General features: G+C 42.1%; 3 protein-coding genes and 1 long non-coding RNA gene across 10 annotated transcripts in view; 2 read left to right on the forward strand and 2 right to left on the reverse strand.

Moving 5' to 3' along the window:
* The window catches only part of LOC123510913, a 56517-nt gene extending 50018 nt beyond the window's left edge, over positions 1–6499 (reverse strand). For 2 of the 4 annotated variants that reach the window (XR_006676639.1, XM_045266400.1), the window contains exons 1-2: positions 6302–6497; positions 764–1752 (exon numbers count right to left, since the gene is read on the reverse strand). Coding sequence is in view for 3 of the 4 variants with exons in the window: in XM_045266400.1 (XP_045122335.1) it covers positions 764–1751 (988 nt within the window). In the remaining variant the exon portion in view is untranslated. Of the gene's footprint in view, positions 1–763; positions 1753–2485; positions 2617–6301 lie in introns of those variants that run through there. The other 2 variants (XM_045266402.1, XM_045266401.1) reach the window with 2 other exon arrangements.
* LOC123510915 lies at positions 4892–6187 on the forward strand. The gene is made up of 2 exons (XR_006676641.1): positions 4892–5191; positions 5235–6187. It is a non-coding gene; the product is annotated as an uncharacterized LOC123510915 (long non-coding RNA).
* A 4576-nt stretch (positions 6500–11075) lies between the features above and the next one.
* LOC123510916 (sorting nexin-27-like) lies at positions 11076–21556 on the forward strand. Of its 2 annotated transcripts, none has more exons than XM_045266404.1 (10): positions 11076–11211; positions 14650–14752; positions 14952–15214; positions 15663–15792; positions 16558–16735; positions 16911–17023; positions 17273–17422; positions 17719–17859; positions 18047–18175; positions 18320–21556. In XM_045266404.1, exons 1-10 carry the CDS (start codon positions 11168–11170, stop codon positions 18374–18376), a joined length of 1308 nt encoding a protein of 435 aa, XP_045122339.1. In that variant the 5' UTR covers positions 11076–11167; the 3' UTR covers positions 18377–21556. The 2 variants fall into 2 exon arrangements, with proteins under 2 accessions (XP_045122339.1, XP_045122338.1); XM_045266403.1 differs by lacking the exon at positions 11076–11211 and adding an exon at positions 12520–13118.
* LOC123510917 lies at positions 21043–26028 on the reverse strand. Of its 3 annotated transcripts, XR_006676642.1 has the most exons (4): positions 25881–26028; positions 24253–25017; positions 23891–24110; positions 21043–21716 (listed from the first exon to the last, which is right to left on the reverse strand). XR_006676642.1 is itself a non-coding variant. In XM_045266406.1 (3 exons), the coding sequence occupies exons 1-3, from the start codon at positions 25920–25922 to the stop codon at positions 23943–23945; spliced, it is 975 nt and encodes a 324-aa protein (XP_045122341.1). In that variant the 5' UTR covers positions 25923–26028; the 3' UTR covers positions 21043–23942. The 3 variants fall into 3 exon arrangements, 2 of the variants coding, with proteins under 2 accessions (XP_045122341.1, XP_045122342.1); XM_045266406.1 differs by having other exon boundaries at positions 21043–24110; XM_045266407.1 differs by lacking the exon at positions 25881–26028 and adding an exon at positions 25637–25663 and having other exon boundaries at positions 21043–24110.
* Between the last annotated feature and the right edge of the window lie 1152 nt (positions 26029–27180).

The raw sequence follows: 27180 nt of genomic DNA on the forward strand, positions 1-27180 counted from the left end.
TTTCTTTTTTGGTTTTCTTTTATTTTCTTACGCAATGTTTGACAGATTTTAATTTACTTCCTTTTCTTCTATGTTGTGTTTTTTTGCCGTCCTTCTATCATACAAAAGAAAACTATTTAATTAACAGATGGAGAGAGAGAGAGAGAGAGAGAGAGAGAGAGAGAGAGAGAGAGAGTGTGTGTGTGTGTGTGTGTGTGCAGAATCCCATACATAGATATTCGTACCAAGGATGGGATGAAGAATAACCTGATAACTTACCCTTGAGAGAGAGAGAGAGAGAGAGAGAGAGAGAGAGAGAGATTAATACTATACTTTACACTTGTGTATTTCTAATTTTCTATCAGGTGTGTTTGCAGGGAACACACACACACACACACACACACACACACACACACACACACACACACACACACACACACACACACACACACACACACACACACACACACACACACACACACACACAAAACACACACACACACACACACACACACAAAGAAAAAAATATTACACGATCTGTACATGAGAGAGAGAGAGAGAGAGAGAGAGAGAGAGAAATATGCGAGTTGCGTCAGGAACATCACAGAAAAGAGAAAGAGTATGAAAAATAAAGTAAGAGCTTGATTTTACTCACGGAAAAAGAAAAAGTACAATTCGTGCTCTTGGAAAAACACAGAAGGCCAGAAATCTCTCTCTCTCTCTCTCTCTCTCTCTCTCTCTCTCTCTCTCTCTCTCTCTCTCTCTCTCTCTCTCTCTCTCTCACCTGTCAGGGGTTTGATCTTGCGGCGCACTTCGAAGGGGTCACTAAGGCACTCCGTCACTGGTTTCTTGGTTCTCTCGAAGGGGAAGGGAAGAGGCTGCCCAGTTTCAGGCTCCACGTCAGGCGTCGACACTGAGAACACGTGACCTCGCTTCCCTATGATCGGGGTGCCCTTGGGAGTGCCCTTCGGAGTGCTCTTGGGAGTCTCTCGAGGTGTGCTCATAGGGGACTGGTCTAGCTTGTGTGAGGTGTTTAAGGGCGGTAAGTGACTCCCTTTGTCCTTCAGGTTTTTGAGTCTGGCCAGGGGTGGTGTGTGTAGTGGGGTGGGGAGGACAGGTGGCGGGGGTTTAGCGGCCACAGGTGTTGAGGTGACGGGCACAGGGACAGGTGTGGGTTCCAGCATTCTTATTAGTGAACTGTTCGACCCAGTGAGTTCAGGTGTCACTGCTTTGTTCTCCTTGGCTACCGCTGGTTTACTAGGCACTGTTTCCATCTCTATCGCTACGTCTCCCTTTTTCCCTGGCACTGCGTTACTTGGCACTGTCTCCTTGGTCTTTGTAGCAGCATTGTTCTGTGGCACTGCGTTACTTGGCACTGTCTCCTTGGTTTTTGCAGCGGCCTTGTTCTGTGGCACTGCGTTACTTGGCACTGTCTCCTTGGTCTTTGCAGCTGCCTTGTTCTGTGGCACTGTGTTATTTGGCACTGATCCTTGGTCCTTAACACCTACGTTCTGCACTGAGGGAGGGGCGGCACCAGACAGTGGCGCTGTAGAAGAGGGGAGGGTGCCAGCCTTCGGGGTGCTAGAGGGGCGGCCTGATCCCTTCATGTTGTGGCTGGTGACGCGGCTGGAGGGCAGCGGGGAGGTGGCGAGAAAGCGGCCGCGTGTAGGATGAGTCCCCAGCAGGATCTCCACCGAGGAGGATTTCTTGAGCTTCCCAGAGGAGAAGGACCGCAGCTCCCAGTCCTTCGGTGGCTTGTTGTTGTCCGCCATCCTGCGCAGGCAAAGAGAACAGAACACTTAGAGAGAGAGAGAGAGAGAGAGAGAGAGAGAGATGTGTGGATGCAATAGAAAATATCAAAAGGAAGATGTGTGGATACATTAACGAACAAAGAGTAAAGAAGAGTTTTGTGGATACATAGAAGAAAACTAAAGAAAAGATTTATGAATGAACTGAAGGAGGAAGACAAATGTTTAAGGATGCATTAAAGAAGAAAGACCACAAAGAACATTTATAAATCAACTCCGGAAAAGACAAGATAAAAATGTCCAAATGTACTGAATGAAGATGTATAGATGAAGGAAGAAACAGAAGAAGACATAGAAGACTAAGGTGAAGACTGATGCACTGTAGCAACTCACAGAAGCAAGCCAAAGAATATCACTTGCACTGCCACAGGAAGACACAGAAACACAGCAAACAGGAGACACAGGAAGAATGAAGTAACCTAGAATATTTTTATTTACCTAGTATAAGAGTAGCACTGATCAAGAACAACAAAATCTAAAGGAGAAAAAAGACCTCACTGAACTTCAAATCACAAAAGATCCATAGTTAGTTAGTTTTATTGGCCAAAATATGCAGAAATTGAAAGTTACTAAATTCCCATTGGTCCAAATAAAGGAGTGAACTGTGACAAACATAAATCAAAATACAATCACCTAAGTATTCTTCAAGATTAGGCGGTGCAAAGTAAACAAATGATTAACTAGAACTAGAAAACTACCTTGCGATCTTCCTCTTGAAATAATATAAGTCTGAGTGAAGTACAGAAGCAGGTAAGGAGTTCCAGAGACTACTAGTGTTGGAGAGGACTGAAATAAATGATAAACCAGAACTAGAAAACTGCCTTGCGACCTTCCCCTTGAAAGAATATAAGTCTGAGTGAAGTACAGAAGCAGGTAAGGAGTTCCAGAGACTACTAGTGATAGAGAGGACTAAACTAAATGATTAACCAGAACTAGAAAACTACCTTGCGACCTTCCTCTGAAAAAGAATATAGGTGTGAGTGAAGTACAGAAGCAGGTAAGGAGTTCCAGAGTTTACCAGTATTGGGGAGGACTACTGGTGAATACTGGTTTACTCTTACATTGGGGAGGTGGACAGAATAAACAATATAAAGACTTTTGCAATCCTAAGCCAGTGTTCCTCATGCATAGAAAAAAGACTTAATCCACCAAGAAACTCCGAGAACAGGAAAGACTTATACAAAACACCGGATTACGGAAATAGTGTACCTTTTAAAGAAAGCGAAATAAAGGTGGTGACTAATTATATGTGTGACTCCCATAGGCAGAAAGAAGTGGTGGTGGTGGTTGGTGGTGCTGGTGGTGGTGGTGGTATTCTTAAGGTAACAGTTCGTAAAGGTCAGTTCCATATAACCCCAGTGTTGCTACGTCATAGATCAGTCAGTCAGTTTATCGTTCAGTCAGTCAGGCTTTCAGTTAATTAATCAGTCAGTTAGTCAGCCAATTAGTCAGTCAGTCAGTTCTTGTTGCGTCATATGTCAGTCAGTCAGTTAGTCTGTCATTCAGTCAGTGCTGTTGCTATCTTATATGTCAGTCAACAGTCAGTCAGTAAAGTTATCAATCCATCATTTAGTCAATCAGTCAATCAGTCAATTAATCAGTAAGTCAATCAGTCAGTCAGCCAAGTCATCAATCCCTCACTTAGCCAGTATATCAGTAAGTCAGTCAATCAGTCCATCAAAGCATCAGTCTGTCAGTCAGTCAAGAAGGAACAGGATACAGCCAGGGTCTCCTCAGTTCATTAAGCGTGCAATATGTTTTAGTGAGGTGAGGTATCTCTCTCTCACCTGGTCTTTGGGAAGGTAAACATTGGTGAACTGCAATATGGGAAGAGTCAATGTATCTATGTATTTTCGTATAGTCATCTTAATAGATTTGTGAATTATTTATTTAATTTCCATCCCTTTTTTGGTTTATTTTACCTCTGGAATTTCTTTTTTTATTTCTTGCCTGTTGTGTTGGCCTTGTCTGAATAGTAAGGGGTTGTGTTCACGTGTGTGCAGAATCGGATAGCTTGCATAACATCACGCTTCTTATTATTCTTTTTTTTTGTGTGTGTTCTTTCTCTGTTATTCATCTTTATTCTGTGTCATTTTTATTGTATTAATTTGTTGCGTTTTCCTGTTTTTTTTTTCGCCTTTTTTATGAAGTTAGTTTTGCTGTGTTTGTTATGGTTGTGTAATATGCAAGTAGGTGCTTTCTCTCTCTCTCTCTCTCTCTCTCTCTCTCTCTCTCTCTCTCTCTCTCTCTCTCTCTCTCTCTCTCTCTCTGACACACACACACACACACTTAATACAAACGTCACAACAACTTACACAACGCACATCCTTTCGCCACACACACACACACACACACACACACACACACACACACACACACACACACACACACACACACACACACACACGCACGAACGCACACACTAAGCGTCAATAGTTATGTTATATCAATAGGATTATTACTTTTTTTAGAGCGAGTTCATTTGAGGTCAAGCAAAGAAGCAAGACTCTCTCTCTCTCTCTCTCTCTCTCTCTCTCTCTCTCTCTCTCTCTCTCTCTCTCTCTCTCCGGTATCTTAGAATTTTCCTAAAGTTACGTCAGTTTTTTCAAGAATTAACGTTGGTCGCGTGCGTGGAAGTGCCAGGCGGTAACTAACAATAGGACAATTCTGGCTGAGATTAACAAACACGCTTCTAGGAAATCCCTGGCGTGGTGCAGAGCGTTGTGGGGTTTCTGTAGGGCGTCCGTAAGGGTGTTTGTTCCTCCTGACTTGAGAAGGAAGGAGGAAGAAAAGAGTTTTGTTCTCCCTGACTTGAGAAAGAAGGAGGAAGAAAAAGAGATGGTGTTACTTCGCTTGTCTTTTTCCGGTTTCTTTTCTTTTTTTTCTTAATTTTTACTTTTTTTGTGATTTTCTTGGTTGTGTTCGATTGCACATAGGATTATGTTGTGGGTATACTCTCTCTCTCTCTCTCTCTCTCTCTCTCTCTCTCTCTCTCTCTCTCTCTCTCTCTCTCTCTCTCTCTCTCGTCCATTACCTTAACTTTCCTATGCAATTTCCTTCACTCTTCACTAAAGTTAAAAGGTTAGGAATTTATTTGAGTTTACCCTTGAAGTGGTGATGTCCCGGCGTGCCTAAAGGGATGCTGTTTGACCTTTTTCGTTTTCTAAGGTCATGTGGAGTGAGAAGTAATTGTTTTTGTTTGTGTCTTTTTTTCTGTAGTTTTTGGTAAAGGGTTATTTTTTCCGATATATATTGGCGTACTTTAGGAGATGTTGCTCGACCCTTCCAGTTTTCTGAGATCAATGTAGAGTGTTTGAGAAGTGTTTTCCTTTTCTCTCTTTTCTCTGTAGTTTTTTTTAGGTAATGGGTGTTGTCTTGATAGGTAATGGGTGTTGTCTTGATAGGTAATGGGTGTTGTCTTGATAGGTAATGGGTGTTGCTTGATAGGTAATGGGTGTTGTCTTGATAGGTAATGTGTGTTGTTTTGATAGGTAATGGGTGTTGTCTTGATAGGTAATGGGTGTTGTCTTGATAGGTAATGGGTGTTGTCTTGATAGGTAATGGGTGTTGTTTTGATAGGTAATGGGTGTTGTCTTGATAGGTAATGGGAGTTGTCTTGATAGGTAATGGGTGTTGTTTTGATAGGTAATGGGTGTTGTCTTGATAGGTAATGGGTGTTGTTTTGATAGGTAATGGGTGTTGTTTTGATAGGTAATGGGTGTTGTTTTGATAGGTAATGGGTGTTAAAGGCTGGAGTCCTGCAAGGTAAGGAAGGTTCTGGTGTGGACTTTAAAATTTCCCTCTTCTTCCTCAAGGTCGATGGATCTCTTACATTTATTTTGCTTTCTTACTTTATCTTTTTTTTTTTTTTTTTGTCTTATTGTGTTTGGTACTGTTTTAAAATCTTTTCCTTCTAATCTTCTTCTTCTTCTTCTTCTTCTTCTTTTTCTTCTTCTTCTTCTATCTGGTGATGGCGGTGATGTGAGGCTATCTCGACCGGAAAGACGCTAAGATAACACTATCACTTACACTTCTCACTTTTGACACTTCACTCGCTTTGTTTATCGGTTTAGTTCTTGCCGCGTGGTCCCTCCCTTTGCAGTGTGGGTTGGTGGTTTCCTTGCACACACACACACACACACACACACACACACACACACACACACACACACACACACACACACACACACACACACACACACACACACACACACACACACACACACACACACACACACACACACACACACACACACACACACATTTATAATCTGGAAATTTCTCCTGAAGCTGCAAAACTCACACACACACACACACACACACACACACACACACACACACACACACACACACACACACACACACACACACACACACACACACACACACACACACACACACACACACACACACACACACACACACACACACACACACACAAGAATAGCGAAAACCCCGTTGTGTCAAACCAGGTACACCATTATCTCACCTGGGCAGACAAACACGAGTCTTACCTGCAGAAGTGTTACTAGAATCCCGTAAGGCACTAATGGAATGCTCGCCAGGTGTCAGGAGAGTCGAGGGGGGCACATTGCAGCTTGTCTCTCCAGAGGGTAGGCAGGAAGAGGGGCTGACGTACGTCCCCCGTCACTGTTTAGAAGCTACTGAGGTTGGGAGACAGTGTAGAGTGTGTAATGTTGGCTGGTGCTCCCTGCCTCAGTGGTGGTGGTGGTGGTGGTGTGAGGTCCCATGGTTCCTCAAGGCCCTTTTCTGTCTTCCTTTCTGTTTCATACTCTCTCTCTCTCTCTCTCTCTCTCTCTCTCTCTCTCTCTCTCTCTCTCTCTCTCTCTCTCTCTCTCTCTCTCTCTCTCTCTCTCTCTCTCTCTCTCTCTCTGAACAGTTGTCTGCAATCTTCTCTCTTTTCAAGGTCATCTTTTATTCATGCGGTTTAAATATCCTTTTTCAATTGTCCTCTCTCTCTCTCTCTCTCTCTCTCTCTCTCTCTCTCTCTCTCTCTCTCTCTCTCTCTCTCTCTCTCTCTCGTCCACCCTCCTCCGTCACCCTAGCCGTGTCCTTCCTCGCATTACAGGAGGTCGCGTAGGATTGCCAAAGCTTGTACTAGGAAGGTTAGCTAAATTGATACAAGAGATGCTTATTATCGCTTAACAGAGATGAACGAGGCATTAAAGTCAACATTCCCGAAGAGAGGCGTAGATTAAAATGCCCTACCGTAGCTTGAGAGATAGCAAGATATGTGTAAACTATTAGATATAAAAAAAAAATCATAGGCCTTAGTTATCAGAGGAGTAACTGGTGCAAACTTGTCGAGGTCAGAGATGTGGGAAGAAAACAAGACGAAACTGGTTGCTAAACAAGATGACTGGAGTAGACTTAGCAATTAGGTCAGAAGAGGAGGAGAAGTAACTGGTTCAAGACAGGTAGAGTTAGATGTGGAAGGACAGGACGATATTGGCATGTACAAGTGGAGTCAAGTGGAATTAAGTTGTTAATATGTTGAATAGGAAGGTATAGTGATGTGGTAAGACAGATTTATAAAGAGAAGGTATTTGAAAGTATGAGAAGAAGCTAAGACAAGACTAAATTGTTATGTGTGAGTAGAATAGATGAGAAATTAAGTTGTTAGTACGGTCAATAGGAAAATTTAGTGATGTGCTTAGATAGATTTAGAAAGAGATGGTGTTTGAAAGTATAAGAAGGTAAAACAAGAAGAAATTGATATATGAGTAGAATAGATGAGAAATTAAGATGTTAGTAAAGTCAATAGGAAGATTTATTGATGTGCTTAGATAGATTTATAAAGAGATGGCGTTTGAGAGTATGAGAAGGAGATAAGACAAGACTAAATTGCTGTGTGAGTAGAATAGATGAGAAATCAAGTTGTTAGTACAGACAATAGGAAGGTTTGGGGATATGATTAGACATATTTGTAAAGAGATATTGAGTTTGAAAATTTATTTGAGATGGAGATAAGACAAGACGGAATTGGTGGTGATCAGATAGGTAAGTCTTTGCTGCTACTACTGCTGTTGATGTTGTTATTGTTGTTGTTGTGTTATTGTCCTTGTTGCCACCACCACCACCACCACCACTACTACTACTACTACTACTACTACTACTACTACTACTTTGATGACTAACATATTATTGATTCCCTAAACGTTATTTCCTGCTCTTCCTTCACATACAAATACATGGTTACATCTCTGCAGCCTCCTCCTCCTCCTCCTCCTCCTCCTCCTCCTCCTCCTCCTCCTCCTCCTCCTCCTCCTCCTCCTCCTCTCGACCGCTTGACCCTTCGCCCTCTTGGTATGAGTGGTATAAGTGCAATGACACGCCCACCATTTCCTGGGCTTATACTTTTCTTCTCTTCCCGATGCACGAGTCTTCTAAAAAGTCATTATTTGTGTCTTGTATACCCTCATTTCCTCTCCTTTGTCTCTCTCTCTCTCTCTCTCTCTCTCTCTCTCTCTCTCTCTCTCTCTCTCTCTCTCTCTCTCTCTCTCTCTCTCTCTCTCTCTCTCTCTCAAATATCAGTCTCTACGCAGTACACGCTCTTATAAATAAATAATAGAACAAAAATACTAGGCACTACTCACCACCACCACCACCACCACCACCACAACAACAACAACAACAACAACAACAATAACAACAACTAACTTCCTCTCCCACGCACACGTCCATTCTTTCCCTCCCAGGCGGAACAAGCAACAGCAAAGTTGACATTCCTGCCTTCCTTTCTTTCCCCCTAAGTGCTTCCTCAAGGCTCCGTCCACCTCCTCTGTTCCTGAAGCCTCGTGTTGCTACCGAGAGACGCAGATATAAGGGATGTATTCTAGAACGCTTTGCTCTCACCACGACTTAAGCTTGTATTCTCAAACACTACTGTACTTCATTACTATTTCAAAGGGCTTTTATTTAAATTTACGCGGGTTTTTTAGGGTATTTTTTATGGTTCTAGAGGCAGATTGACAAGATTTCTACATTATTAACTGGAGAAACACCCTTGAAAACCATACTAATCATATCTTTGGCCTTGGAAAATGGTCGTGGTGAAAGAGGAAAGCAGGAAAGCGTTTCTGAATATGGACCCAGTGTTCAGAGGCCACAGAGATGGTTAGCCGAGTTTTCACAAGTGTTCTTGCTATTGAGAGTCTAGAAATATTGTTAATCTGTCACTAGAACCGTAAAAAGCATAATTAAAATCCTGTGTCACTTCTACTAGAGGCTGTCAAAAGTGAGGATGAGTTTCTGAGATGATTAGATATAGGTGGTGGTGGTGGTGGTGGTGGTGGTGATTGCTTTCTTCTTCTTCTCCTCCTCCTCCTTCTTCTTCTTCTCCTTCTCCTTCTCCTATTTATTTTTATGTTGTGGAAAGAATATTGACATTTTTTTCCTATACTTGCAGAACTATGCAGAGAGAGACAGAGAGAGAGAGAGAGAGAGAGAGAGAGAGAGAGAGAGAGAGAGAGAGAGAGAGAGAGGACAGTATCAAGTTCCCAAAAAAAACAGGTATGCATGCACAGTGCACACGCCCACACACACACACAGAGAGAGAGAGAGAGAGAGAGAGAGAGAGAGAGGAGGGGACGAGCAACACAATCAATACCACCTGACACCTTTCCTCCTCAAGGTTACAACATATTCACGCTGATTACTTCATTATGATATTAATAATGATAATAATAATAATAATGATGATAATAATAATATTAATAATGATAATGATGATAATAGTAACAATTTATAGTAAAGTTATATACTACTTACTTTATTCCTTCATATCCAAGATTATATTTATTTATTTATTTAGAGAGAGAGAGAGAGAGAGAGAGAGAGAGAGAGAGAGTAATTGGCCACTTTATTAAAATTCTTCTTCTTCTTCTTCTTCTTCTTCTTCTTCTTCTTCTTCTTCTTCTTCTTCTTCTTCTTCTTCTTCTCCTCCTCCTCCTCCTCCTCCTCCTCCTCCTCCTCCTCCTCCTCCTCCTCCTCCTCCTCCTCCTCCTCCTCCTCCTCCTCCTCCTCCTCCTCCTCCTCCTCTTCTTCTTCTTCTTCTTCTTCTTCTTCTTCTTCTTCTTCTTCTTCTCTTCTAACACTACTACTACTACTACTACTACTACTACCACCACCACTTCTACTACTGCCACTACTACTACACCACTTTATAGCAACAGTAGTAGTACTAGCAGCAGCAGTAGCAGCAGCAGTAGCAGCAGTAGTAGAGGCCGCAGCAGTAGTAGTAATGGTAGGAAATACACAAACACTGAAGGTCAAATGAGATGTCAGGACAAGTGTACAATAGTTCCTCTCTGGTTTCCACAACAACGGCTCTCTTGTTCCCTCTTGTAAACACTGCCACACCGCACCGCCACGAGACACCAGCCTGTGATGTGATTTGAATATTGTTACTATAGCCTCCAGTGTGTGTGTGTGTGTGTGTGTGTGTGTGTGTGTGTGTGTGTGTGTGTGTGTGTGTGTGTGTGTGTGTGTGTTTCCTGTTTACAGCCTTAAGTTTGTTATATCCCGTTCTTATTTTCTATACCTGATTACCATCTCTCTCTCTCTCTCTCTCTCTCTCTCTCTCTCTCTCTCTCTCTCTCTCTCTCTCTCTCTTCCATTGGCAATGCATTCCACTCATCTATTGCTCCATTTGAAGTCTGTCTGCTCATCCTTATCTCTTCTCCTCTTGTTAGGTTAATGCGCCCTCTTATCGTGTGTGTGTGTGTGTGTGTGTGTGTGTGTGTGTGTGTGTGTGTGTGTGTGTGTGTGTGTGTGTGTGTGTGCGCGCGCGCTTGACTACAAACTCCTTATTTAAAGTTTCATTTGCGTGTTAGAATCAAAATGTGATTCTGTAAATATACTGTTTGTCTTTTTTTTACATTTAAGATTAGAGACGAATGTGCTCTCTCTCTCTCTCTCTCTCTCTCTCTCTCTCTCTCTCTCTCTCTCTCTCTCTCTCTCTCTCTCTCTCTCTCTCTCTCTCTCTCTCTCTGTGTGTGTGTGTGTGTGTGTGTGTGTGTGTGTGTGTGTGTGTGTGTGTGTGTGTGTGTGTGTTGGAAAGAGAAAGGTATAGATATAAGAGAAGGTTAACATTTAATTTCATCTTTCATTACCGGAGCATTTATCAACGTTTCATCTGTATCATTTCCTACCAACAAGGTCAGGCAGGGCAGGGAGTGCATGGAAGCAAACAAACTATCAAACCCTTAAGATTTATCACTGCAGGCCTCAATATACGAGTTCAGAGGGGTAAAAGTTGCCATCAAACACCACACCGGTCCTTCCACCACCACCACCACCACCATCGCCACCATCACTGCTTTGTCACAGCAGCTGAAGTGAGGAAGGTTTCTTGGAATATGCTCAGTGGCAGCCTTCAGGGAGTCATCTGCCCCTATGTGAGGTGACTGTCATCCTTCCCTACTCGTGTTTGGTTGGAGAAGTGGCTGGGTTTTATCGTGACCCCTTGACATTTCACCGCTCCTTCGTTTTTTGCAGTTTGACATGTTTCCAGTGTTTTAACGTGTGTGCAGTCCCGTGTGTCTCTGTGTATGGTGTATGGTGGTCCCTGTGGTGGTCTATGTGCGGGTGTGGGCGTGTGGTGGGTCGGTGGTGACGGGGGAAGTGGAGTTAGTGCGAGTTAAATGCGTCTTGTCTCCCGCCACCCCGGATTTCGTCTGTTCACGGGAGCGAGACTCGTTTCGTGGCGGTGCGCACTGCCCTACACACACACGCACACAAACACACACACTTGTCGCACTTTCTCTGCTGCTGTTTCCATTTCCCTTTCGAGTTCTCGTCTTAGGAGTCTTGGTGTACTTCATCGTGTGTTCTTTATGTATTGTATGCATTCCGAAACATCTGCATGGTCGTCTTAACTTGATTCAATTGAAGTTATCAGAGTTATCAAGGGTTCCTGTGCCCAGTGATTGTTTAGCAAGGTTTCAGCATTATAGGCGGATAAGACAACTCTTTAGAATACAACTGATTATTCCTGTGGCCCTTGAAAATAGATGCGTGTACAAACCATAAAGGAAAAGATCTGCCTCTCTTTTCCATCGACGCAAGAAATGAAAACTTGATGCGACCTTGAGACAATATTAACCTTCAAAATTGTGATAGTTGCATCTTTCAAATGATAGCATGTCCATATCGTGCTTATCAGGTGTTTGTTTTGGTGATATATATTAATTCACCTGCCTAAGAGCGAGTTGAAGAAATCTAGAGTACCGAATTGTAGTCTGTATACCTGTTCCTCTCACCTGTCTCCCAAGGTTAGCCAGGTATATTATATTAAACACGTCTGAATGTCTAGCCCTTAATGTACTCCAAGAACGGTGCTTTTATTTGCAAGGAACACCACAATTAAGAATCATTACAGCCTCTAGTTTTAAAAAGGAATATGCATGTAGCGTTGTAGATGGAAATGAGAAAATTGCTCTTGATGATACAATTTTTGATGTTGCATATTATTTGCACACACACACACACACACACACACACACACACACACAGAGAGAGAGAGAGAGAGAGAGAGAGAGAGAGAGAGAGAGAGAGAGAGAGAGAGAGAGAGAGAGAGAGAGATTTCATAAACATAAGGAAAAAAAGCATTGATAGCAAAAGATAATACAGATAGAGAGAGAGAGAGAGAGAGAGAGAGAGAGAGAGAGAGAGAGAGAGAGAGAGAGAGAGAGAGAGAGAGAGAGAGAGAATCGTATAAAACTGCAGCTCATATAATTGCGCACAAACACATGCAAACATATACAATAAGAAATAAGAGAGAAACGAAGAGACTGACTGAAAAATAAGAAAGAGCGAGAGAGCGATCGAGAGCCGAGAGAGACAGCCAGAAAAGAAACAGATAGATGGAGAAAAAGGACAAAAAAACCCGTAATATTACCACAAAACAGTTATGATAATTAATAGATGAAAAACAGAAGAGAGAAAACGAAGGAAAATATAAACGTGATAAGAGGAACCGAGAGAGAGAGAAAGAGAGAGAGGGAAGGAAGGAGGGTGGGAGGGCCAGCTGGCAGGTGAGCTTACACAGGTATCATGGCAAAGGGAGAGGAGCAGTGAAAACAAACCTGCAGCCGCCATGAGCCAGTTTAACCCCGGTCCTCGAGTGGTGACCATTTACAAGACTGACACGGGATTCGGGTTTAACGTAAGAGGTCAGGTCAGCGAGGGAGGTCAGTGGCGGCCGATCAATGGTGACCTGTACCCGCCCCTGCAGCATGTTTCGGCCGTGCTGGAGGGCGGCGCGGCGGAACAGGCAGGCATACGGAAGGGCGACAGGATTCTGGAGGTGTAAGTTGTGGTGTATGTCCTTTGTGTGGTTGTGTGATGTAAAATGTGGTGGTTTAAGAGTTTTCCTTTTTTTTTCTTATTTTTCATTCTCTCATTTAAGTTCTCTTGCTCATTAGATTCTTTTTTTTTATTTCTCCTTTTTCTTTTTTTTCATTCTCGTCTTCATAAGTTCTGTTCATTAGTTTTAGTTATTTCGTGTGTAAGATGTGGCAGTTTAATATAAGTTTCCCTCTATTTCTCCTTTTCCCTTTTTTTTTCGTCTTCGCATATATAAGTTCTCTTGCCTATTAGATTTAGTTATTTCGTGTTCCTTCCTCTGGTTTCTATACTGTTCGTGTTTTTTAAGTGTATAAGTGTTGTGTTTTGTTCTTATCTAACGTTCCTGTCTCTCTCTCTCTCTCTCTCTCTCTCTCTCTCTCTCTCTCTCTCTCTCTCTCTCTCTCTCTCTCCTGAGTTGTGCTTTATTCATGTGTGTTTGGGTTTCATGTGTTTTCGTGTGTAAAGTTAGTGTGATAATGTCCTCGCTTCATTTTCTTGTCTGTCGTAGTCCAACTGCCTTCGTTTTCCTTTTCTTTCTTGCTATTTTCTGTTTTTGTGGACTTTTATTACCAGTTGATATTTTTGAGTTGTGTTATTGTCTTTACCTAATTTTTTTGCTCATGAATCTTGTCTTTCCTAATCTAACTTTTCTCTCGTCGGTCTTTTCTGTTCCTTTTTATGTTTCCTTGAGCTGTGGTTTGCCTGCCGTTATTTAGTTTTGTGAGGGTTTGTATGTAGGTGCATTAATTTGGTAATTTTGTTTCCGTCACCTAATTTTTCCACTTGATTCTTGTCTCCCCCCTAACCAAACATTCCTTGATTTTTTCCCTTCCGTCAGTGTTTTCGAGTTGTGCATTTTAAGTTTATCACAGTACCAGTTTTTGTTTTTGTTCTTAAATCTTGACTGTCGTAACACATCTTTCCTCTTGTTCAGATTAGTTTTGAGTTGTCATTGCTAGTCATGGGTGATGAGTACTCGTAAGCATTGTGTTTAAGTGTGTTGGTTGGGTAGGTATATCCTGTCCTGTAATATTTTCACTTGAGTCTTATCTGTGAACCTAACTTGGTAATATTAGAGTTTATACCACGTCACTGTTTTTTCGGACCAATTTTATGACGATGGAGAGTTTTCTAAAACATGTTTTTGGTAGCCTTTCCATCACAAGTTGATAAGTTTTTGAGTTAGGAAAATTTCAGTTATATGGTCCACACAGAAAGACTGTCATTACGGAACACAACAACCGTAAAAAAAAAAAAAAGTGAAATCATCTAAGAAAACAGTTAACCTAACCAATCCTAAGTAACCTAACCTAACTCCAAAAAATCTGAAATTGTTAAACATTGAACTTAACCAATCCTAACAAATAAAGTGTAACCAAACGAGCATTCGATATTACTGTTGGAGATAAGTGTCAAGAGATACAAACTAAACAGGTCATCCATGGCATCTCAATATCTGCAAATATTTTGAAGTGAGTGTGTTGTATTACAGCAATGGGGTGAATGTGGAGGGCGCTGAGCATCGCTATGTGGTGGAACTCATCAAGCAGGGCGGCGATGTACTCAGACTCACCGTCATCTCTGTCTCTAGGAAGGTGAGGGCTGGCTTTGTTACTGTGTTGGTGTGTGCTTCCTGTCAAGCTCTCATCTAAACACATTCAGGTTAAGAGTTTTGAGTTTAATTGTGCTAGGACTGGCATCTAAGTGGGCCCTTTTGCTTGATTATTTTTGTTGCCCTTGGCCAGATTTCCCCTCATACATAGAAAAAATAAAGTAATTGTCCCTATACACCAGGAGGCAGAGAGGCTGGAACCGAGCGAGGAGACTTCTGGGTTCTCGTACATAGACTACAGTGAGAAGCGATCTCTGCCCATTTCCATCCCAGACTACTCATACATAGAGGCTGGAGGGGACAAGTATGTGGTGTTCAATATCTACATGGCTGGCAGACACCTGTGTGCCCGCCGCTACAGGGAGTTCTCAAACCTACACAATAATCTCAAGAGGGAGTTCATGGATTTCAACTTCCCTAAACTCCCTGGAAAGTGGCCCTTCTCGTGAGTGTTGCCTTGTGCCCAGTGGTGTTTGATGGTGTTTGAAAAGTTAATGGTGTCGCTTCTTCACTGTTCATTACTTTGTGTGTGTTATAAATGTCTTTGAATTAAGGACTTTTCTTCAGTATTATGGTTTTTCAGTCGTGTGGGTGGTGTTTCATGACGCTGGATCATACTAATTATGGATTGACTTTATTCTGAAGTTAGGAAATTTCTCTGAAGTGTTTTCTTTTTACCATGAATGAAAAGATCCAGAAGAATAAGAAATGTATAATAGATCTGAGCTACAGAAATTGTATATATATTTTCTTTCTTTTTCTCTCCATATTTACTTATTTGTTTGTTTTTACTGAAGACATGGCAGGATTAAGATTGCAGTCTTGGGAGGAAAGCTAACACTCAGACTAAAATGTACAAGCACAGCTCCTCACAACACATAACTGTCCATCAGGCTTTCAGAGCAGCAGCTTGATGGACGTCGCCGAGGCTTGGAGCTTTATCTAGAGAAGGTGTGTGCGGTGAGGGTGATAGCTGAGAGTGACATCATGCAGGATTTCCTCAATGACTCAGATGATCATCAGGTTGGTGATAAGACACCTTGCCTTGCTTCACATATTTCACTGTTCAAGGAAAATATTCACTTGATTGCCTTGATTTTGTGTGTTCATTTACTTTTTATGATTGTGTAGTATCGTATCTAATGTATTATGTGTTGCTTGAACCTCAGTACTGGGACATATTTTTACCTTGAAATTTGTGTACAGTTACATCTTTTTGTTGACATTATGAAAGGTCTATGGAGGTCAGAAAATTAATGGCCACAGTCTTCACTATTTTTAATCCCCCTCATAAGTTTCTGAAGCTGTGTAAAATTACCAAATAGTAACCAGAATGAATATGGAGATGTGTCATGGTACTGAAGGGGTTGATGCATCATACTAATTTTTAAGGCATTTGTATTTTTTTTTTTTTTTTTTTTTTTTTTTTTTTCCCACTTAATATTCCCCTTACACTTAAATGGTGCATATATGACACAGACAATACACAACCCTTGACTGACCAGGAGACATACTAAGAAAGCCATAAGATTCATTACACTGTGTTTCCTTATTTTTCCAAGAAGGTAATATTCCTACTTTGAAATGAGGTTTATATTACACATACAAGCACTTCAAGATCTTTCAATTCCTTACACACACACACACACACACACACACACACACACACACACACACACACACACACACACACACACACACACACACACACACACACACACACACACACACACACACACACACACACACACTTCTGAACCAACAGGATAACACTGTCTTCTCGTTCAGGGTAACAGTATTCGTGTGGACCTGAAGGTGCTGCTGCCAGACAAGAGTGTGGTGACGGTGACACAGGCGAAGAACGTGTTGGCCCATCAAGTGTACCAGGCTGTGGTGGAGAAGATCAACATTCCACCCGAGACAGCCAAGTGCTTTGCCCTCTTTGAAATTGTGGAGTACAACTTTGGTAATTGTTTATCTCACCTTTCTCCTGATCAGATGAATTTTATAGACAGGCAAAACTAAGACGTCTTGTCCTCTTTTGTATATAGCAGAGGTGGTCCAGGAAACTATTGCCTTCAACAAGAGACCAACACTTTGAAATTATTTTAACACAATTACCGGTATGTCTCCTATCTCAGAACGAAAAATCAGTGATGATGAGTTTCCCCACAACCTGTACATCCAGAACTACAGCACAGCCACAGCCACCTGCCTATGCATCCACCGGTGGATATTCAACCCACACAGAGAGGTGTGTGTGTGTGTGTGTGTGTTGGTTCGCTTCACAAAGGGATGGTACCATAGCTAGCCATGAAAAAATATAACAACAATTGATGGTGACTGCATGCCAGGTACATCAAGGAACAAACAAAAGCACATTAAAGAACAAATATATGCACTATTACCAGTCAGAGATGCTTTTTGGCCAGCCATCCATAATACCATCAAGAGAGTACAGTCAGTCACAAATATACCTGACCATGGCACCTCACTCCCTCAGCTGCGACTGTGTGCCTCAGACGATATGGCGCACACCTGGCTCTTCTGGACAGCGGTGGAGGATGTGAACCGGGGGCATGTCAAGCCCACGGACCAGTTGTACCAGCTGAAGGCCTTGCAGGACGTGGCTAGAAAGGAACAGTATCTCCAGGTGGGTTGGCAACTCTCCAAACATTTAACCCCTTCAATACTGGAACACATTTTTATCTTGAGATTTGTGTAGATTTGACCATTTTATTGACAGTTAGGAAGGGTCTATGGAGGTCAGAAACTTAATGGCCAGAGTCTCCACTATTCTAATCCTCCCACATAAGTTTTTGAAGCTGTATAAAATCACCAAATAATAAGCAGAATGAATATGGAAATGCATCATGGCGCTGAAGGGGTTAACACCAGATATTGCTATGAATGAAAGCGTTGAGATTACTGTGTGGTGTTGTGGTACAGGTGGTGCGAGGCTGTGAAGGTTACGGGGACATTGTGTTCCCTCACTGCCCCTGTGACTCAAGGAAGAAGGGCCATGTGGTCGCCTTCGTGGGGTACAAGTCCTTCAGGCTGCAGGCGTGTAAAGAGGACGGCTCATTACAGGTACAGATCACTTCAGGTAGTGCTAAGAATGTGAAAGCTTGTTAGTGTTCCCTGTGGACAGTTTGGCACCTCTGTTTGTACCACACTTTGCATCTGGGCCATGGAGACAGTGAAGGGAGAAAGACAAAGTTTTATGACTTGTTTAGTGAGGATAGTATAAAATGCCTCCTTTCCCTTCCACTACCAGAGTCAGATAATTGATTTTGCCTGGTCAACGATCGAGAAGTATGAAGTGGATGATGAGGCGATGGCGTTCTGCTTCCTGTACCGGCAAACAGAGGAACTCATCAGATGGGTCAAGATCTTCACACCATATGTAAGAGCACCATGACCTTCCTTTAAGAATTAAGTATTTGGTTACATTCTGAGAAGCATTATAAGTCACTGGAAACTGAAATGCGAGTGTCAGCAGAGGAGCTTTGATGGACAGGATGTGATGCAGGGTTTCTTTGTCTTACAGTACCACTTCATGGAGGAATGCTTCCAGCGGGTGCAGGAGGAACACCAGTGGACGTAGGGAGACAGGAGCTGTAGAGTGTAAGACCTGAAGTATGCTTGTGTGTGTGTGTGTGTGTGTGTGTGTGATGCTATGGTGGTGTGCTGGACATGATGTGAGGACTTCATTGGCATTCGTTGAGTGATATCTGAACACATGTATGTGTCGACACATAAACCACTGTTTGAATGTGAGCGGTTAAATTTTTAGGAAGTGTTGTGTTTATATTGAGAGAAAATGAGTAATTCTTTTAACAGACTATCTTGGAAGTAGGTGAGAAATCTTGGCTGAGGCATGGTGGTCAGCACTGCCCAATACTCATCTTGTGAAGTCTCTGTCCCCTTACTGGTCTAGGAGGGCCAGAGAAACTTCAGTTTTTATGTTCCGAGTCATGGTTACTTTTTACATTTTAACCTGTCAACCATAACGTTGTGTTTCATTGCAACCAGGTAGGATATTTATAAGGCTTCAAAATTCAGCAAGAAATACGTGTGTGACATTTGTATGGTTTGTGAGCTTATGGCTCTAGTCATCTGACCCTCAAGTCACTTTATCCTTTGTTGAGTGTGTATGTAACTCCTGCTGCAGTCACTTGTCTCCCAGTACAGCTCTTCGTTTCAGAACAACACGTCTGTCAGACACTCACATTGCTCAGACCACACTACCCATGAGTGCACAAAGTCCTGCCCCGTGTATCCCCTCGACCAGTACCTTTGGGAACAAGTACTGTACGTATTCTTGTACTCGCGACCTGACAATTACACTTGCCGTCTATCTGCCTGTCCCTCCTCCTGTCCCTCACTTCTCTCCGCTGTTTCCTGAGAGACGAGAGAAGTAGTACGTGAGCAGTCCTCAGCCAGCCCAAGACTGCAAGCATTTGGCTGGAAGTAAGATGTAATCTAGTACACAGAAGGCAAAGAATATATTTTTATCTTAAAGCCAGTTGTCACGCTCCAATTATTATTGTTGTTTTATAAAATATACTATACATAGCAATAGGTAGCTGAGATATATGTAATGGGATTGAGTGTTACATGATACAGTATAGCTTGCTGCTTGTGATGAGCTTGCCTGTGTGGAAGGCAGGAGTCAAGAGATCAGTGTGTGTGTGAAGTGAATGGTGTGCACAGGATACAGCCTGCTGGAGATATTATTTGGAATAGCATATCTAGGAGATACTATGTGTGTGTGTGTGTGTGTGTGTGTGTGTGTGTGTGTGTGTGTGTGAGTGTGAGAGAGTGAATGAGTAAATGAAAGACACTTGTGAAGGATTGTGTATTTACTGTTTTGAAAAGACCAAGAATGTAAGTTGCAGGAATGTATTCTGTAGCTAATTTATAGATGACAGTGTGGATATATATATATATATATATATATATATATATATATATATATATATATATATATATATATATATATATATATATATATCTGCACTTGTTTACTACTTTGAAGTCATTGATGGTTTTGTTCCATGAAGTTGTACTCATTGTTATAGATTTACATATTTTCTTCCAATATGAAGTGATGATAACAAGAGCAGTATTCCCAGCCAGCCAGCCTCACTAGTCTGTCTGTTCAGTAAGTCGCCACAAGTTAAATTGACGTGCCCCAAATATTCACGCAGCATCCTCACAGGCTCACCGAGTGTCAGGTGGTGGTGGTGGTGGTGGTGGCGGCGATGACAAGCTCCTGCCTGATGGTGTTGGTGGTGGTGTGTGGCAGCCACCTGTTTTACGTGATATGCTTTGTATGAGTCCTCCAGTCATAGGTTTACATAACATATCAGCCCCAGTGTTATAATGGATCTTAAGTTTGAAGTTAGTCCTGTTTATTTTATATCGTAATAATTTCAACATGGCAATATATTAGAACCTACGCAAATACCAGGGACACTTATGCACGCATCGTCTCATGCAAAGTGTAATGTTTTGTTGTCCTACTACTGTTGTTATTGAAGCTCACTTGCTGTCAGGATGGAATCTGGCACTCTCAAGAGGAATCATGCACTGTGCTGATGCCACTGGGACACGCTCCTCCCAGGACACCGTTACTTACTCAGACAGTTTGGGTTTGGGTTTCCTCGTAGACATTCCACACTCGTCCCCGATAAATGTGATGAAAACCTTTCGTGTTACGTTCGGCCTCTTAGCTATTTATTTTGTATTGACCCTTTTGGTGGCTCAGACAATAGGTATGAAGATTTCAAGATGCATTTCCCTTCCCCTTGATGGACTAAGCTTCATAACATTCTCAGTAGCAATACAGTGATATAACACTATAGTCACCTGAAGACTCCACACACCTGTCACAGCCACACTCCTACAGCTTAGCTAGGTTCATGCACCAAAGGCCTCCTGTTCATGCATTTTCACCTGGGCTTTTACCTGGCTTTCCCTCCTTTTCTGTGTAGCATTACTTTTCTTGATAAAAACTGTGTTATATTGAAAAATACCTGTGCCATAGAAGCTACTGGTTATAGATGCTTAAAACTAGGAGGATGTTGGCATTTGGTGTTACAGACATAGAGAGTTAGGAACTGACTATCCAATCATGTATTTTTCTATTCAGATCAGAGTGAGTAAATCCTTGTTAATCATCACCCACAACACAAGAGGGATAGATTTATTTTATCACTGCAGCTTCTTGTGTGTCTATCATGACTGACAACTCAGTGAAATACCATGATATTGTATTTTTTTTATTTTTGTTTCTCCCTCTCTCATTTCACTGAGGTTAGCATTACCAAAGATTCTAGGATGATATACATTGACATAGGAGAGCTTTGTAATATTGGCTCTTTTATGGGTTTTATTTGAAATATAATATATATTTTTTCTTTACCTAGTTTGTATGACACACCTACACGTATGAATCAAAAGCATCTGATTGGTGAGCAGACACTGAAAGTTTAAATTGTGATTCACTATGCAGGTTTTATTTGCAAGTTTCAACTTTTTATATTTTTTACTTGGAAACATTTAATTAAATGTATTTTATCCTGTATGTATTTAAATTGTCAATACTTCCTTAGTAATAACACTAATTATGCCAATTTATGTAACAGCACCAATTGTAATTATAACAATATGCATGCAAACATTTGATGTATATAATTACATGCCATATTTATGATCCAAGGTACTGTGTACCTATTAAATCATCTACATTAATCATGTATATATACTATATATCTATGAATTGTTGTTTGATATGTCCTTGCTGGCATCTGACTTCACAGACTGACAGCATGTTGAGTTGAGCATTTCAGAGCACGCGCTGTAGAATGGCATGGTGACTCGTGGCCTGGTGGTGCACCAGCCCCCGTCATACCAGCAGGTTGGCACTCAGCTGGGATGTGCTGCACCAAAAATTACATGAGACTGAATGTTCATGTTATTTTTTGTTCATGCACCTTTCTTTAAAACAAAAAAACTGATTACACAAAAATAACTCACAAATCTAAAATTACAACTTTCAGATGGAAACAACAAAAGGTCACAAATACAAGAGTAATATTCCTCAGCATTTGCTACCTTTTCCATATATAACAACTCCACAATCCTGTGATGCTCAATACACCCTCACCTTGCAGGAGCGAGCAGTGTAAGGAGCTTCACTGTTGACTAACAGACCCATAGAACAGCAGAGTAGATAAAATTAATAAATAGTAGGGGAGTCTATAATAGACATTAATGTGCAACCTCTTGAGTTTCCCATTACTGGAAGCACTGTGGCTCAGGCAGCAGTCCCTCTCACTACAACACAGGAAGTCCTGTTTTTCAATCTTGGGTTACAATTGAGATCGTTCTGACTACCTACTCTTAGGCTCATTAAAGCCTTAAGAGGACCGTCCACTGAGGTTTTTGAAAAATCGAAAATAGAGGTACGTTGGTATTTTTTTTTTTCCGCTGATAGATGTTAGTGTTGTAGTTACAAGCAAATCGGCCCATAAATAACTGCATGAAAAATAATAAATAATTTTGAAAAAAATATTTTTCCTATAAACTTTGTCACCAGAGGACAGATTTCAATTTCGCCAGTATGGATATGAAGTATGTTGTATAACAAAACTTTCCCTCTCATAGAATTTTGATTTTTTTATTTTGGTCATTATGAATTTTTTTTTCAATTTTTTTTATATAAAATTACATTGCGGCACTTAAAAAAAAAATCCAAATTCTAAGAGACAGAAATGTTGCAGCTTCATTGAGCTTCAAAATGATATCTCAAAATTGAAAATCCATTGAGAAATGTGGGAGAAGATACGATTTGAATGATAAAAAAGTGGAAACTGAGAAAAAGGAAAAAAACCCAGAGATGTCATTTTCGTCCTCTATGACCCTGTACATTTATTTGGGTTGGATATTTCGTGCTCATACACCACCATGTGCATCATATATGTTTTTTAGGCATGTTTGGAATATTCTGTAAGACTCATATGGCACCTGGCTGCCCCTACAATGATTGTAGTTATTAGTCGCTTGAAGGCGAGGGTGTCTCCCATCCATACATTGTTGGTACAACTTGTAATTTCCACTTGCACTGTTTGTTTAAACACTGTAATGCAAAAAAGGCAGGTAAAATAGGCTGGATTGTGGCTTGCAAGGTGTGAAATAAAGGCCGAGATACTCAATAGATCCTCCTCCCATCACAGTCACATGGACACTGAAATGGAAGGGGAGAGGGTGTGTTCCTGTGTATGCCATTGTACTAAATTGCCAGCGCCCACCTTACCTTACCAAAGAAACCACTTTCCATGGCTTTTTCCGTGCTTATCATCATCATTTATGGTACAGAGAGTGGGAAGGGGGGAAGCTGCAGTGGGCGTGGCAGGGGCCCTTTAAAGTTTAAATACCCCACGTATTTTAGCGTATTTCCCCAAAATACTCCATCAATATGTTGCCATACGTTTGGGGATACTCTGGTGGTGTTGGGGATTTTCGATATTTTTCAGATTTTTTGATACCATGGCCACTGGATGGTCCCCTTAAGTGTGCACCAGTCGGTGACAAATTGAAAGGGAACAAACAGCTACTTCATTTACCAGGGCTCAGGGATGCCTGGCACCACCAGCCCACTGGCCACACTGGCAGGAATATGGCATGCATCTTCATGTAGGAATACTCATTGCCCTTTGACTCTGTCTTCTATCATTCCTTAAAGCAGCAATATGAAGATAAAATCCTTGTATTTTCTGCAGTTGTATATAATCAAAGAGGACCATTTTAACATTTTTGTGTTTTTATTGACTGTGTTTCTCATGCATGTGTAGTAGCCAGAATGCTTAGTAGATACATTTTGTGACATCAGAGTTTGCTGTCACCTGCAGTGAGGCATAAAGGCATTCATCCTTGCATTCACAACTTTCCGTGTGTAAGTAGCATGCCTATTGGCAGTACAAGAAGTGTAGTTAATATATTATAATTCAGCCACTCTATGTAAGTCCTCCCTCATGTGTTTCAGGCATCAAATTCTTATATGATGCCACCTTTAGTCACTTCACCCATCCAACAAACAATTCATTATTTACACCTCAAGAGAGTTGGAGTCAGTCAGTGGGCAGGGAGGCAAGGCAGTGTGGCAGCTAGATGGTCCTGGTGGAAGGCGAGTTGTGTTTCTGGTAGTAGATCTTTTTCTCATGCCTCAATTTGGTCCAGATGCCTTGACACATCTTGACAAGACGGATGTCCCTGGCCTCAGGCAGCACACTGAGTGTCCGCTGGTACTCCTGCCTGATGACACTTGCTGCAAGCTGTACCAGAGGAGACAGGCACTTTGAATATGTGAATGATAACCTAACTGATCACTTAGACATTTTGAGAGTATAATTCAAACACATCTATAGTTCAAAACAAAGCAGTCAAATTATTACCAGACAAGAATGACCATCTCACCTTAAAGCGACACTTCTGGATGAGTGAGATGGCAGCGTACAACCTGCACCGGGACGCCATGTTTGGGTCCCCAAGGCGCAGTGCAATCTGGAGCTGCTTGGCAGAGATGGCCCCAGCTCGCTCAGCAAAGTCCACCAGGTGGTCCCCAAGGGCCGAACATGCCCCACCTAGCGTCGAGAGCCATGACATCATAATGTCCAGCTGCTGCCGCTCCACCACACACAGGCTCATCCTCTCCCCCCAGGCATAGTCCAGTACATGGGGCAGATTGTTGTGCACTTTGACATGAACCACTACACCTGCTCTGTTGTTGATACTGCTGGTCTTAACAAATCTTTTCCTCCACACACAAGTCCACTGCTCCAGCACTAACAGTCTGTACACAAGGGAGCATTGTAACTCTCTTAGGAAAGCTGCAAAGAACAATCCCTCTGTCTGTATGTGAACTGCCTTCATTTTGGGCTTTCCTGTTTTCTTACAGCCCACCGTACCATTGATGAGGTTATCACTGCCACAGAAACACCCGACGGCACTAGTGTCCATGTCACACTCACTAACATCACACTTCACACACTCGTTGGGCTGGTCAGCAGTGCCCATCACAGCCACTGGTTTCACTGGACAATTTTCTAAATCATCACAGGGCATAAATCTGTGGGACATGAGGTCAGTTCTGCTGATGGACACAATATCCCAGCATGTGTCCTGGTCTGCTGCTGCTGCAACTACCACCATCACCATCACCTTGTCAGCCATTCTGTCAACCTGGAAAACATGCAACTATAAGCACTGGAATCGGAGAATTCTTCCCAATAAATAGGTAGCTTAAAAAACTATTTCCCCAGAGGGCATCCATAAAACACCTGCTGTCTATTAAGTATTGTTACAAGTGAGTGTGTGTGTGTTTACCTAGATGTGTTTTACAGGAAAAGGACTATGCTTGTGCTGTCCTGTCTCCATATCTATAGTCATCCCGTTTAGCCTTAGTCATGAATATTTCTTGGTTGAACCACTGTTTCATCAAAATTGTTCCTTATTTCTATGCTTCTGTTTGGAAAACTATATTTCTTGATGTGTGTGTGTGTGGTTCAGTTGCTCGATTCAGGTTTGTGTGTGTGTGTGTGTGTGTTTAGAGGCGAGGTGGTGAGGAAACTGCAGAGGGTTAACAGATAATAAGTCAGTCAGGGCAGGAACCTTGAAGCCCTCACACACAACCTCTCGCCACAACAAGATGCAACTGAATCAAGAACTCGTAGAAGAATAAACACAAGAGTGCAACAACAGTGAATTCCTGAGCCTGTTGAACCTTGGTGGAAAAGGAGAGTGGTCCGCCCGTACCCACCCCCCCATACACACACACACACACACACACACACACACACACCGAGTCCATCATATCGCGACCACCGGCCTCTTGACACCATTGGTAAGGCTGACGGCGTGGCGTGGCAATATGTTACCGTAGGCTACATTATAACCTGCTGGTGATCTTAACCTTGCGACACTAATGTACCTTCACTCAACAGCACCCGAGCAGCAGGTGTCTCCGTGTACCTCTCCTGCTGTACCCTAATGCACCACCCAGCACCATGATGACTAGTGCGCGGATGCCTCACTGCCTCCCTCACCTGTGTTCTGGGGTGCAGCTCAAAGTGGGATAAGGAACACATGGAATATCACAACTGAACTGAACTGAATATCAGAACTGGCCGCCTGTATTGTGGTCGCTTAAGTTCTGTTTTCATAACATCTCGTACTCTCAACTCGTAGAGGAAGGACTTTTATTAGGGGAGACTAAATTATGCCTTGTATCTCTACTCCTATATGTTGTTCCTGTGGACCATTAATTCCTTCACTACAGTGCCGCGTTTTCATATTAATTCTGGTTACTATTTAGCGATTCTATCCTGCTTCAGAGAAGGGATTAAAATAGAAAAGACTTGGCCATTAATCTTTCGACCTCCAGAGACAATTTCTACTGTCAATAAAATCGTATCATACCCAAAAATCATGGTAAAAATGTGTCTCAGTATTGAAGGGGTTAAAGTTCTTCATTTAATCTAACCCCCCGCACAATTAACCCTCAAACCCTTTCCTATAATGGCATATGACCTATTGTAGTCATGCGCATTACACCCCGCCATGATATTATCTTAACATGTCATCCAGTATTAAGAATGTTATGATGGTTTCTTGAATGTGGTTTTGCGTTGTTACGTTTAAGGACATTAGAAATAAGGGAACCTGGAAGAAACTGTTGAATCTGTATGAAACATGACTCCACTACTTATTTCTATCATCCTCATCCATTATTTTGTCTCTTTTTAAGCTTCCCAATAACGTAGAGAGAGAGAGAGAGAGAGTATATATAATTCTTATCTTTAAACTCTGCGTCACTCGCCGTCACTCCCTCTCTCTGGTGACACACTGCTAATTTTTCCCTCCCCCCTGCCCCTTTGTCACACTTCTTTCCACCAGCCCTCCCGTCACACATGACCTCCCCCACCACCCCCGGCCTCCGTCACACACGTCACATACCTAATAATCTTGCAGGCACGTGTCTTGACCCTGTTACGTGCTTCTCCTTCCCTTCCCCCCTCTAGTGCTGTGCCTTGCAAGAGTGCAGTGGAGAGAGTTTAGACTGCATACCTCCTTGGAACCTTGAGCGCGGGGAAACAGTACAGCATCTTCAGAAATTCATAGAAGGTTGTGTGTGTATTAGACGAGAGGACAGTGTTTACATGTTGATATAAATCTGTGTGCGTGCTCTCTCCTCCCCCCCTCCCCCGTCTCTTGTTCCTTTTTTTGTATTTCTCTTACGCAGAGGCAAGAAATTAAGTGATGAATCAAAAGTAAAGAAGAAAAGCGAAATAAGATATAGATAGATAGATAGATGCCGCAGATATATAGATAACCATGCAAATAGAT

The sequence above is a fragment of the Portunus trituberculatus genome, chromosome 30 (genome assembly GCF_017591435.1).
Source record: "Portunus trituberculatus isolate SZX2019 chromosome 30, ASM1759143v1, whole genome shotgun sequence".
Classification (NCBI taxonomy): domain Eukaryota; kingdom Metazoa; phylum Arthropoda; class Malacostraca; order Decapoda; family Portunidae; genus Portunus; species Portunus trituberculatus.